The sequence below is a fragment of the Varanus komodoensis genome, unplaced genomic scaffold, assembly GCF_004798865.1.
Source record: "Varanus komodoensis strain SLA01 unplaced genomic scaffold, ASM479886v1 scaffold5, whole genome shotgun sequence".
Classification (NCBI taxonomy): Eukaryota; Metazoa; Chordata; class Lepidosauria; order Squamata; family Varanidae; genus Varanus; species Varanus komodoensis.
In genome coordinates this window covers 47,127,403-47,141,586 of record NW_025336087.1, presented here as the reverse complement: position 1 = coordinate 47,141,586, position 14,184 = coordinate 47,127,403, and the positions used below count along the sequence as shown (strand labels likewise).

The 14,184-nt window shown below is 38.3% G+C and overlaps 1 protein-coding gene across 2 annotated transcripts in view; it reads left to right on the top strand.

Moving 5' to 3' along the window:
• The window catches only part of PCSK5 (proprotein convertase subtilisin/kexin type 5), a 250,488-nt gene that overhangs the window by 179,141 nt on the left and 57,163 nt on the right, over positions 1-14,184 (top strand). The window contains exon 21 of one of the 2 annotated variants that reach the window (XM_044445943.1): positions 3,863-4,257. The exons of the other annotated variant lie outside the window; for it this stretch is intronic. Within the exon in view, the coding sequence (XP_044301878.1) occupies positions 3,863-3,978 (116 nt within the window). The 3' untranslated portion in view covers positions 3,979-4,257. Of the gene's footprint in view, positions 1-3,862; positions 4,258-14,184 lie in introns of those variants that run through there. 2 annotated transcript variants of the gene reach the window in all.

The window sequence follows — 14,184 nt, the reverse complement described above, 5'->3', positions numbered from 1 at the left end:
GTATGCTCAGATGTTTTTGATTTTTCCAGTCTTAACAAATCGCATGTATGTGTAACAAATGGCAAAGGGGAGCCTCTGGGAGCAGTAATAGAGGCTGCTGGGATGGCTATTTATTTTGCAGCATTTACATTTGCTATAATGAATGCATTATGCCCTGGAAAATACTATTCCTTTCTGCTGTTGTATTTCGTAAAACATGTCTGTATATCCGTCCACTCAATTATAGAGGTCCCATGTCTATTCTTTGCAGCACAATAAGAAATATAGTTCCTGAAATGTTCATTATCAATAATCATCAGAATCAGGATCTACAGCAATGGCTCACGGGCTGTGGCTGCTACTGCTATGATCAGACCTTTTTATCACTTACTTCAACAGAAAAAAATCTTGTTGGGCCAAAACGATTCATGAGTAAAATAAGATTTACAGAATGGAATCTGCACTTCCCAAAATGCAATTGTGTTTGCACATAGGGTGGGAGTGCTTAGCTACTGAAAAGAAATGAATTTTGATATTGTATAGTTACAACCTCTGCAGCTTAGAAATGTGCTAATTCTGGACAAGCATACACATTCAGATCTGAGGATCATCCAAAGCTCCAACATGTATTCATGTACTGGTCTAAAGAGGCAGAATACGTAGAAGAAAGGAAACAGAAAAGTGGTTGAGTGTGGATGTTAACGTCTTGCTACTGGAGTGGGTCAATATAAGCATTTACCTAGACATAATCAAGGGGATTTGGGGCAAATTATTACCAGTAGCATTCCTCCCCACAATCTGGTAGACAGTTTGGGGGGGGGTTGTGGGGGGATGTTTTGCCATGACCCTGTGTCCCTGAGTATTTTATGCACTGGGGATATGCAGCAACCATTGCATCAGCAACATGTTTGCAAAGGTAAGTAGCCTTGAATGGTTGTTTCCATTCAACAATAGAAATAACAATATAGCAGTACAACTGTATTTTTCTTGCAGCAACTTTCTTCCAGGCCTCAATCTATTGTGCAAAACTACTGTAAAAGACTAACAATATGCATCCTAAATAACTAAATTGATTTTTCTCAGCTGTTTTACTTTTTTAAGAATTTGATGTAACCTACAATTCATAAAGTTTGATCAATTATTTAGTAGGGGTTAAGCAAAAATTCCTGTAAACAATCCCTCTTCCTGTTGGCTTTATTAGCATCTTGAGTAAGGTGTGTTGGAATAAGGTTCACAATGGAACAGCAGACTTTTGTGAATTCTGTTATAGTTGCTTGATTCTTGCTAGTTCCATATGATCAGGTGGAAGAAGCTCCACAAGGTCCGTAAAGCTGTTTGGGAAACATTACCATGCAGTATTCCAGATTACTAAGAGACCCACAGCTTTGTAATTCTCCAAAACTCTCTAACTGGCTTTAATAAACATCAGGTAATGAATGCCAACAATTTGGTTATTGGCAGGACATCTCAGTGGAGGTTAATGATGGGCACAATATGGATTAGCCCTTTGTCTTTAGATATCCATAACTCACACCCAGCTAGACCAACATCAGCTGCTGCTGTCATGTTCTTACAACATTTCTACTTGTGCACTGCTAGCACCCCTTCTTCCAAATACTTTCAATCACCTACAGTGTGGCTGTTGAGAACCTGCTGATTCAGTGTGCTCCCTGCCCCCCCCCCACCATTCTTGCCTTGGTGTCACCACTACCCTCTCCAGGTGTTTCTTCCCAATTGGATCATGATTTGTATCCAGCTACAGTTTCCTCTAGAGTGAATGCCTCCACTTTGAGAATTCTTTTTCACACTCTCCCCATTCCTTGCCTTGATACTCTGAGAGCTCCCTCATGTTTTACTTCACAGTTATCCTTTTTTCACTTTTTATGGACTCTGGGGGCAAATTATCAATAAGCAACTGTTTTGGGGGTTTTTTTGGCTTATGGGACAGTTTTCCTTATGAACACAGTCAAAACCACATAAAATCCCTACATTTCAGTACAATTATTACATAAGTTAAACTAGGCTTGTAACTATAAGGTATTTTCCATCAGAGAAAGGGCTCTGCTCTCAGAAGGCCCTTCCAACCAATTTCAGAGATTCCCCCTCTGTTCACACAAAATAGCTCTTCCCATTCAGCAGGAAATCCTGACTCTCTGAATAGCGTGTTCAGGGGCCTGCAATGGTTGCCATAGGAAGGAAGTGTGGAGAATTTCACTTTCTCAAGCTCAGTGGATCCATCCTAAATACAGATCCAAAGTCCTTATTTAAAGCTCTGCAAGACTATCAGAATATCTGGCTTTCCACGTCAGTGAAAATATATGTAAGCATTGCTGAAAAAGTAATTTCCTCTACTTGCTCTTGCACACAGAGGATAAAACACTAAACCAACAGGCACTGGCATAACATTTTACTGAGTGACCATTTAGCGGCAGTGCTTAATGTCCCCCAATTCTACTGAGGTTAGCAAGGGTTGAAACAAGTTTATTGAGACACTATTAGCTAACATTTGTCCAATGGAATAATCAAAGGATTGTTGTTTTAGTTTAACTTTGATTTACAATAAATGTACTAACATAATGCTTAATCACCCATTACTGACCAGAAAGAAATCTTAACTCTGTATGAATCTCTAGTACATGCATATGTTTCCCTGCCATGGAAGAAAGAAAACAATGAATGGTATAGATTGCTTTTATCTGAATGTGGGATCTTGCTAATAATTGGTTTAAAAGCCCATATTATTTGTTAGGGATATATGAGAATTTTAGTTGTGATTGCAAATTATGTAAACATGTCCTGTTCACAATCCCAGATTCCAGCACTAGGAGTGTTTCTTTTCAAGGAATGTTTACAAATTCCTGAATATGCAATCACTTAGATAAAAGCATTTTTAACACACAACTTCAAGCATACTGTCTTCACACTTCAGTTAGTGGGGGAAGTTCAGACTTTTGAAACAGGCATATGAAAATGTACACTTTCCTATTAAAAGTATGCCCTTTTTCTTATCAAACAATCTGAGAAACAGATCAAAAACAAAACCAGCAGCAAGCAAAATTGAGCTTCAGAATGATTTTCAGACAATTTAGATGAACTTAGAAATGGCTGGTTCTCCCATCAACTACGCTTCACATAGACCGAGGGCAATATCTTCCTCCCTGCTCCCAAGACCTCCTCCAGACAGTCCCCTAACACTCCAAAGCTGAATGGAAGTTGTGAGGAGCTTCAGGAGAACAGAGGAGCCATTTTGATCTGGAGATTGGGTGGCAGCAGTGCAGTCAAGTTCACTCATAACATTTTACCCATCCTGAGAAGGTAGGAAAGTTGTGTGACGAGCCTGAGACGTGTACAAGATTAAGATTTCTTTCTGGAAACTAACAAGTGAACACACCCATAAAGCCCCTGCAACACTTGCAGGTGGCCATAGGTTCCTTGCATTTCTACAGTGGGTAGTACACCCCCTATGATAAGCACTTTTTGGAGCAGAAGGGCTCACATTACTGTTCTGGATGCATTCTGTTTGATGTAAATTATGTATATATATTCTTGTGATGTGCTGTTTAGTATTCTTTTATTCATAATACTCAGTAAAATATCTTCTACTAGATTTTTCACTGTTTTCTAATATTTCTCCTTCTGATCTTTTTTTGTCCTTTCATAATGGATACAAATCACTCCTTGCTGGAACACAATATTTCTTCCTGAAAACAAATGCTGTTGTGACTGAAATTCCTTTTGATGGAAACACAATTTCCTATTTGCTACCTGATCCTGAATGGCCTCTTCCATCAAATTTGCCTGTCTGACAAATTAAACCTTCCTCCACTTGACACCATGCTGTTCAAAACTTCAACTTCCTTCCACTTTCTATGACCTCTGGAAGCAACGGAAGAATCTTGGGCCGAAGGAGGGTTCTGTATGCTAGTGAAAAAGAATAATCTTTGCCAACGGAAAGTGCTTCAGCAACTTTGTTGCAGAACATGTACACTAAAAGGCTGAATTGGCACCTTTCTCTCTTGCTCCTGTAGACTTATAGATTAATCCATATTATTAAAAATGAAAAAAAAAATGGAAAAAAGCAAACCACCTTTTTCTTTCTCTTTCTCTAACTCCCCTTTGGGGAGACAGTGAACTTTATGTTGGAACTTAAAACAGAAATCTACAACAAGCCTACCTTTCATAACTGGGTGTTTAGAACAAGCATCCCAGATCACAGTGTCAGTATGGTGTGACCAAAGCATTTGATGCCAAAATTAAAGTTATTTGATTTCTTGTCAATTTAAGGATGTCCCTGGGTTGTTGTTGTTCTTGTTGTTAAAAAAAAAACTTTCCTTTTCCTGCTCGTTTCCCCTTCAAGAAGTGTTGAGTATTTTAATAATACAACACACGTTTACATAGATTAAAATAGAACAAAACTGTGCTTGCATTAGTCTTTTTATGCTAATATAATCAGAGTGAGGAAGAACTGTAGGTAATAAAGGAATTCCTGCGAAAATTAGGAACATCTTTTTTTGGGGGGGGCAGGTCTCTGCTTTGCAACCACTGTTATATTGCATACATTTTTGGCATATGGTTTTTAGTCCATGCTGTGTACTGCTTTTGTATCACACAGCATTTGTTAAATTTTGCAAAACCTTACAAAATAAGCCAGGTTGACTGGCATGTTTTGGAATCTGATATTTTTGTCATAGTTGTTTTTAAAGTCATTTTAAAAGGTGCAAAGGTCTTAAACCTTCAGGGCTTTCTTCCTGCTATGAATAAACTGTGGAAGTTATAAGGTTCTTCTACTTTTAAAAGTGTAGCTTTCATACTTGAAACCAGAATACACCAATAATAGTAACATTTTCATAGAATATATAACTTATATATGAAATAATTTGTTTAGGCATGGGCCATGTATGACCTGATCAGACAAGATAAAACATAATAGATAAAGAAAAGAAAGTGTTAAAAGGTCATGTTTAATTTGAATGAACCATCTATTGTTAGTCAACAAGCAGTAGAAACTATTCATGAACCAAAATGTAAAACACAAAAAGGAAGGATGGAAGGCTGCATTTCAGTTTCAAAAGATCTTCATCAGGACAATATACAAATATTCATAAACATAATAGATTATATCAAATCTTAGTCCTATTAGGTTAGAACAATGAAATGAATGGACATACATTAAACTAAAATTGGATACCACCCAAGAACTCCCTAACAATCTGTGATTAACCCAATCATGTTTCAGTATTGCTTCATGAATGCTATCAACCATTTGTTAACTAATGATAAATCTGGTTCATTTAAATTAAAGGTTGCCTTTTTACACAGACACCCTTAACTTTTATATTTTCCTATTTGTTCATTTGATTAAGGTGAGGTCATTTTATGCTTTGTTGAGGTTGTCGTGACTTCAGATCCCCAAAAGCCAAATCCAGAAACTCCTTGTTTTCATGGAAGCTATGATGCATACATGGATTCTCTAGTCATTTCATTGCATAGAATAGCAATGTTGCTGCATCATTTTATGCAGACACAACTAGTTTTTCTACAGAAGTGAATATAACATGCACAATATCATATATGCATTGAATGTGCATGACGTTCTGAAGAAAACTTCCAATGAGTTTCTATACAATGCATATTCTATACATTCATGGTAGGCTGTTTTCTGACAACTAATTAGGTTCTCTGGATTGCAGCAATGATGTAAAAGGAACAGTGTCAAGATCCCAATTGCCATGGAACTTCTACAAACATTTGCATGATAAGTACCTATAACTGGAATTAATATAGTGAACCAAATTCAATACTTGATGTGCATACATAAGCAATGTTCCATCAAGGGTGAAGAAATTTGGTAATTGTGCAATAATAGATAATTTATAGTTCTAGGTCTGGTGTTATTCTGATTCTGTTATCATATGATAAGTAGAGAAAACCTCCAAAAGAAACTTAAAACTTGATATTACATTGTCCAGGCAATCTGGAGATTGTATTAGTATATACTTCATACATTTATGTTGACCAACTGATGTGCAAAGCATTCATACATTAAACAAGGTTAAACTTCTAACAGAAGATTAAAACAGCCAGATTTTTCTCCTCTTTAAAATAACTTGCATTTAGTTATGCACAACACTGACATGTAAAGCCATTTCATTGATAATGAAAGAAAAGAGGGCTCCCTAATCTTTTTACAATTCTATAATGGACCCAAAGCATTACAAATGAATGCTCCAATTTGTAAAAGCCTTCATTTTAAAGTAAACCTCAAGTGTTGCAAACAATATCTTCATCTAGATCACACTGAAAATATATTTCCAAAAATAATAGCTCTCTTTTAGGATTAACATTTTAAAAGTGTCTCCTTTTAGATTTGAAAATTTCCAGTAATTCTGAAATAGATATTCTTCTTTATAAACTTAAACGCAGGCATGGAAAGAGTAAGGGAATGGGTACTAGATGCCTGAAGTCCATAACATCTTGTCAGCTGGCTTGTTAATTCCCTTATCTTTTATTCTAGAGGAAAAAATTGTGATTTAAGAAAAATGCTATGGTACAACATAAGATGATGAAAACATAGAACTAAATGGAGAACTAATAGAATGGGCAAATGGAGCATGCAAGCCTTCTCAACAGGATCCGTGCAATGTGAAAAGGGGCATTTGTTCTAATTGACCTGTAGAACACACTGAGCAAGAAAGTAGCTACTCTCTTACGCTCTCCCTCCCTCCCTCCCTCATACTCTCTGTCTCTCTCTGTCTCTCCCCCTCCCCTTCTCACACACACAAACACAAAATGCACACAGCTTTCAGTTAGCCTACTACTGTTGCTAGAACTTAAAAAGCGGGCTACAATAAGGAGGGAAGGAAGGCTATGCAAAGATTGTGTAGAATTTGTTCTGAAAATAGCTAGAATAGAAAAAGAATTCATAAGCAAACTATAATCAGGCTCCTGAAAATAGTTTACTTCAGCTGTCATTGCTAATGGTATTTTTGTTTTGAAAGTGGTAAAAAAAATGGAAAATGGTCAGATGTGGTGCCCCTGATCCAGCTAAATTAGTTGTGATTAAGTTAATCACAAATAATTTGTCAGACTTATTTCAGTGGAAATTAAGTGTGACTTACATACCTGGACTGGGGCTGGTGACTGTGTCTTCTAGGAAACCACAGTCAGCATGATATGTTTAGTTCCCAGCTTCCTACTAAATTTATGAAACTATCACAACTTGTACTGGTTTAACTGCTAGTACTGTTTGGACTGCCTCATTTCTCTACATAACATTATTAACTAGAAAATAATGCTTTCAAAGTTTAAGTTAATGGTATATATATTATATAAATAAATATATATTATATATATTCCTTATTGTGATATAATGTATTGAATTGTAAAGAATTTATTTGGATACTTACAAATGCTTCTAACACAATTATAGAAAAGAATTTAATTTTTTAAATACTGACACATTGTTAAATCCAGATACATTTTTACTGAAGAATACTGTACATGTGTAAAATGTCCAGTTGTTATTTGTAAAATAGGGTAGTACTGTTGTAATTGATATTGGCCAAAATCAATGTTATTCCATATTTTATTTTTTCTATTAAATTAACCTAAGTTCTTGTTCCTTTGGTCTAGTAAACACATTTATGAGCCATATATAAAATCTTACACTTGAAAGGGAAACTAACTGGGCTCCTCCTCTTCTCCACTTTTTCCCCAGCAAGCAATTTGGTACTAAGCAGAAATATCTGAAATAAAGTGAAAGAATATTTTAAATTAAAATATTGGTGTTTGAAAAGAAAAGGACTGACAGTGTACTTGCATCCTTGTATAGAATAGCTTGGGGAGCTCTTCTGCCATTCTAAAGTTTTCACATGATGGGCATCCTTTCATCGAACTAGCCTTAGAGGGCAAAAGAATATGATGGCATGCCGAGTTTGCGGTATGGTCCACATGTTCCGTTGTGCACAGTAGACAGGCACAGAGTGTGGTGTCACTAAGCTGCTAGTGCCAATATATCCTCACCTCTTTGCTTTGGCTGTGCACCTCAGCCTGGTCTTGTGGAAAACTTTAATCTATGGGAAAATATAAAAATGACATCTTCACATTCTGTGTAAAGGACTGTATGCGTCTCCTTGACCCTCGATCACAGGCAGATACCAAGACCATGATCATCCACAGCTACATCTTGTTTGACCTTGTTTGACCACTCTTGACATGCAGTGACATGTAAATATTTCAGGTCTAACTTAAGGAAAGGGCTTGATAAAAGTTGAGGTCTCTGCTAGACACCTGCCCCCATCCTGCACTCAGTAGTTCCTACACTGTAAGGGTGTAATTGGGGCCTGAGGGGAAAAAAACAAGGAGGTGTCTTCTCCTTTTCCATTTTCAAAAGCCAGCTGGACTGTTTCTTCAACCCTGGTAATGGGATAGCATCCTGCACTGCCCCTGAAAGCAGCAACCTGGTGAGGAGGAAGAGCAGGCTGGTTGGCACACATCTGTCTCCAACACCCGGCTGCCGTCTCTCAGCACCCTGCATCACAGTAGCAGTGGCCCTGGGTGAAAGAACCCTCAGCTTCTGCCTAAGCACTGAACAATGGTTCAGAATTGAAACAGAGAAGTGTCAATAGAAAAAGACAAAACACTTCGCAATTGACCCTTGCATATTTCACACTGAGCACAGCAACAGAACAATTCTCCATGTAAACGTCTAAAACTAGGAAATCTGTTGATATTCACTGATATCCTGTAAGTCATCTCTCTTTTGGGCTGGTACATACTTGCTTGTATGTAGCAAGTATGCATAGTTTTCATATGTTATTTTCGCCATCTAATAACTACTAGGGAATATTTATAAAAATACTCATTACTGTTTGATTTTTAGGTTTAAGTGTATGCTCATAATTTCTTTATTTTGTATATCTTCAATTTGTATTAATGTGGAATTAATTGATTCAGATTTTCAGTATTTTGTATTTCAGGAATCATAATTTATATTTGGACACACATGTATGTGTGTGCACGCATGCACACACCTGCTGTCAGCTTCCTCCATTTCCCAAATGGAAAGAAATTTGCTGGCATAAGACTGATCACTCTTTGTATCATATCCACCAAGTTACACATAGATCCCCATTTGAGAGCTGATATTCAATAAAATTCCACTGCTTATAATATCCTTTCCCAACCTACTACTAAGTTTTAGATTACAGCTCCCTTCAGTTCCAACCAGCCATTATAGCTAACAGGGTCTGTGGAGTTTTAGTCCAAAACATATGAAGGTCACCATGTTGCTTATACAATCTAAAACTATGGATCTATTGTGGACATATGTCCCACCAATGGCAAAATATATTCTCTGGCCTTTGTTAGTGGTTGATGCATTTTGAACAAAGTGTCCAAAACTGCTCAGCAACCATTGATAGAATGGAGCTGTGTGAGCAGAAATTTGCACTAGAATTACTTTGCCTGCTCCAACATTAACCTTAACTTTTACACTGAAACCCAGACTTCTCTATTAAGTTATTCTGGTTTCCTCTGTTTAGTAAGCTTTGAAAAGTCCATGGAAATGGTCCCATGGCTTGTTTATTTACTCTTTTCTCTACTACCATTAGGGCTGGAAAATGACTTAAAAGTGAAAGCTGTTTTTGTGCATATTTTAGCAAGTCAGATTTAGTTACCCTAATTTAGTTCTTGCAACTTTACCACAAATATTCATAGCCCACTAAGGGTTCCCCTACAAAACTATGAGAGGATAATCACTTATGTTCTAGTGGCATTCCAGACTTAAACTCAAGTCTTTGGAAATTTAGAAAAAGTCGTAGCATATGTGAGGTGATACTTACAGAGTATATGATTTCAGAATCCAAGTTCCATAATTTTTATTTTGTTACAGTGTTTCTGAAGTGTGGTCATTTTTAAATGCCAAATGTAGCGTATTTGACAGAGCTTCAAGAAACTTTTTTAAAGCTTACACAGTACAGTACACATTACAAAGAGAGCATAGGAACAGATAAAGTATGATTTAACAAAAGGTTAGCATTATACTGACAGCTTCTACAGCCAGGGGAAATCATGAGATCAGACACTAAAGAAAAACTCAGAGAACTTTTCATTGAAAAATGGCTTTGCATTGTATTGCTGTCAGCTTTAATCACTCTGTGAAGATCCTATGCATTGTATTGTTGCATAATTATGCTCTTATAGCACCCAGTAGTGTACTCATATCAATGTACTAGGATATATTCCGTGGATCAGAAATGCTCAGATCGAGTTCATCCCCAGAGGAAATGTGTTATTTCCTAAAATATATTGTGTTTGTATTGGAAATGATGTTTATGTTTCTTATTTCCCTGACAGAGCATTTGTCCTGCTACAGTTCTCTATTACTTTTCCATAAATATAATTCACGTGAATATTAAGCTGAATTTTAGGATGTTACTTTGGGTAATATAGGTTTTGTAGGGTGATTTTAGTGACTAGCAGAAAGTCAGACTTTAATTTCATACCTCCAAAAATATTGCGACTCACAATATGGGACCACAGGGTATGTCGGAGCTCCCCCTCTGAGAGCAGAGAGGTCCAGAACACTCTCCCCACCACGCCCAACTACCACAGAAGCTGTCACAACTAGTTCTTCTCTGACGTGGGGTAAAGAAGGCATGCTGGGAAGCATACTGTAATGGATCCACAGCATTCCTGGTCCCTGGACTCACTCCTGGAGTTCGTTTAGACTGATTTCTTCCTACTGAAGTGAACGGAAGGGAGTTTGTTTTGTTTGTTTTCAAAACAGAGATGGGATTGGTGAAAATGCCACTCCTCTGTCCCTTCTTCCCTGCTGGCATGAACCTGGTAGATCTTTGGATATGGCATCTGGTATGCTCACGTCTCAGTGCAGCAGGTAGGACTGCTCTGTTAATTAGGTTGTTACGAAGGAAAGTTTAGCTATTGGCTAAAACATGAGAAGGAGGCAGAAAAAGCAAAACGAGCTAATGCAAAAATATGTGTGGACAACAAGTGTACTCACTGAATGGTCCCTCATCTCTTTCACTGTATTCTGCATGTTTGCTTGTAGTCTCTGGATGAGCCAGTCCAGCTCGATAGCATAACTATGATACAGAAGCTCTTTCTTTAGTAATGGAGTTTTTAGAAAGAGCCATTTTGGCTAATGGATGGGACTGAAATTTAATAAACTAATAGAAATAAATAAAAATAGTGCCTGCTTTAGGGTTTAGAGGAATGGGACCTCAATAAGCCATCCAGGGAGAAGCATATTGAGAATTCTCCCACATTGGGGTGGGGGGTTGTTTTTTGTGAACACAAGAGGTGATGAAAAATGCCACGACTTTCAATGAACTTTTATTGAAAGAAAGTGGAAGCGTTTACCCATTCATTCAGAAAGCTACATAGCCAATTAGATTTGGCTGTGCGATGACATCACTGAAGACAATGAGTGTTAAATTCTTTTTTGTTCATTGACATCATTACCTAGCTAAATTTGATTGACTATAAAAATTAACTTTCTGCCATGTTATGTTGTATGAATATGAGAGCTGAGGATGGAAATGAATTCCATGCTAGCCAAATTTGGCACTGAGGAAGTAAGAGAACCTGATGAAAAGATACGCAGTGCCAGCTTTTAAAGATAAAGGAAACCTGTTAGGTGTTAAGGGACAGTCATTAACAAATTTCTTTCCAGATGTATTCTAAGATGTTCCCCCATAAGAAACTCTTGAACTTTGGCAGAGCATGTCTTTGCAGATTTGTTCCAGTGACCTCCATGCACACACACATAGGCCTATTCCCAAAGAGGGCTCATTTATAGATTACACAAGAATTAAAATGTACACATGGGAATTCTGTACACATTCTCATATGGATTCAGATAGCTCAGATGAGATGACCGTTCTTAAGCATATTAGGTGCAAGAATCGTAAAACAGATGTTATAGATATCCGTGCAGAGGGTCATATATGGAGCAATCACCTCCAAGCCCACACAGTGTTTAAACCAAGGATTGCTGTGCATGGAAGATTAGGCTTTGGACATGAGTGCTGAGCCCTAACTTGAATGGGCTGTAGGAGGTTTAGAGGCTGGGACTAAGCAAACTGTGACCAGGTTGTAGACACAATCACTCCTGAGTGCCCTCCCTCATCAAGTAGAGCCACCCAAGAAGCCTGGTTTTCTAGGGAGTTGGGAGGAGAAAAATCAAGTGAAACAACAGCCAGCAGGACAGAATCCATGGAGAAGAGTCACCAAATGTGTTCTTTGTGGCCTCTGTGCATCACACATACAGGATTAGCATCTGTGTGCAGCCTCAGTTTGAGAAGTTTTTATGGCTGAGAATGTTTTTCAGAAAAAATCCTCCATCACGGGAACCATCAATATATTAAATATGGTTTCTGCCCATCCCCTCAGTCCTTCTTCAGCTGCCATTGTGGTAGCCTCCAAAGGTTCAACTACATTACTACCACTAGCATTTTTTGCTCCTCTAATTGAGTTTTTTAAATTCCCTTCACTTATTCTGTTCTAATTTTTACCTGATTGTTATATTTATTTCTGTCCTTATTGGTACACTCCTTTGCTTTTATTAGCCTTTCTTTGTTTTTGGCCTCTTTAGTGAGTCCTCCTTAGGCTGCATGACCCTGAAGGCTTCCTTTAGAAAGTAATCCCCCACCCACCAGACACCCTCTTTGTCTTTTTCATTTGGGCACCATTGACTCTTTCCACACTATGATGCTTCTTCAAAGCAAGCCTGGAGGAATAGGGAAGACTGTATAGAAGCAAACCCTTGGGGCAGTAGAGAAATCAGTAAAAATGGGGAAATAGCATTCTTCCACCTCAGATCCTCCAGCTTCTTCTGTGTGTGTCTTTTCCCATCTGAGCTCTAACTGGAACAATTCTTTTATGTCTGGCTGATCTCTGGAGTTTTCTGCAACCAAAAAGGTATTGAAATAAAGCCAAGTCTGCAAAATCGTCTGGTGATTCAAAATCTAAAACTCATAGGAGGCATTCTATGAGCCATCTGTCATTCAGTGACTGCTCACTTGGAACTATTGGTAGTGAATGCCCAGGACATCAGCCTTCTGGTATCAGGGCTGGAATTGATTAAGGCAAGCTCCATCTTTGAAGGAGAAATTTGCACTGCATCAACTCAACAACTAGTATTGCATCCTCCTTGAACTTCCTCAGCACCACACTATCGGTATGCAATTTCCCTGATACTGATGAAGCCAGACAATAACAACCTTAAATGTCCAACTCAGCACAGAGAGCATTTCCCATCCGCAGTATTAAACTGAGATGGACACAGTGATCCATTCCTCCAACCTGTTGGGACTACTATGATTCTTGAAGATATTCCCATGATTGCAAATATATTTTGACCCTTAATACTCTCAAGAGTATCATACGCACTCTCAATCCTGCCTTGGACACCAGTGGTGTACACCAATTTACTGTCTCATTTCAGGGACACCCAGTTGATTAGACAGCAAATAGTCCTATTCCGGTCCAATGCCCTTTGTCACCAAGCTCTTTGTTTCAACTCAGGAGTTGTACAGTTGCCCCCCCTCCCCCCAGAACTAAAGGTTACCCATTGGACCTACCATCTAGACTCTCGGGAAAAACATATCTACTCTTCTACTACTCTTGGCCTCCAGATCACTAATTACCAGGTTGTGATGGCCCACTACCAACTCTTCTTCTGGGACAAAATAGGCTTCCTTATGGTCAGAGAACCAGATGAATTGCCAGAAGACCAGAGGTAGCCAGCATCTTCCAAGCAGAAGCCTCCATCCTTTCCTAGCAGGCAATTAACTGTGCTCATCACCAGCTACTACTATCCTGTAGTTATCTGGCTATGGCTCCCTTGGTATTTACAAAATGTATGGCAGTGGCTTGTGCCCACCTGTGCCTACAGGGAAAGCAAATTTATCCCTACTCAAATAACTGGCTGCTTATGGCACCTTCCAAGCAAGACTTGCTCCACTCCATTTCAATTACCTAGTTTTTATTAGACTCCCTGGGCCTTTGCAAAATGCAAAAAAGTCTCTTCTTTCCCCTTCTCAGACAATCCAGCACATCACAGCCTATCCCAATGTTCTTTCCACAGGCACTAGTATACCAGAACCTTGGGCTTCTGTTCCGATCAAGCTTGCCAACAAGCCAGAAAGAACCTATTACTGCAGGCTTCCAAGTTCAGTGACC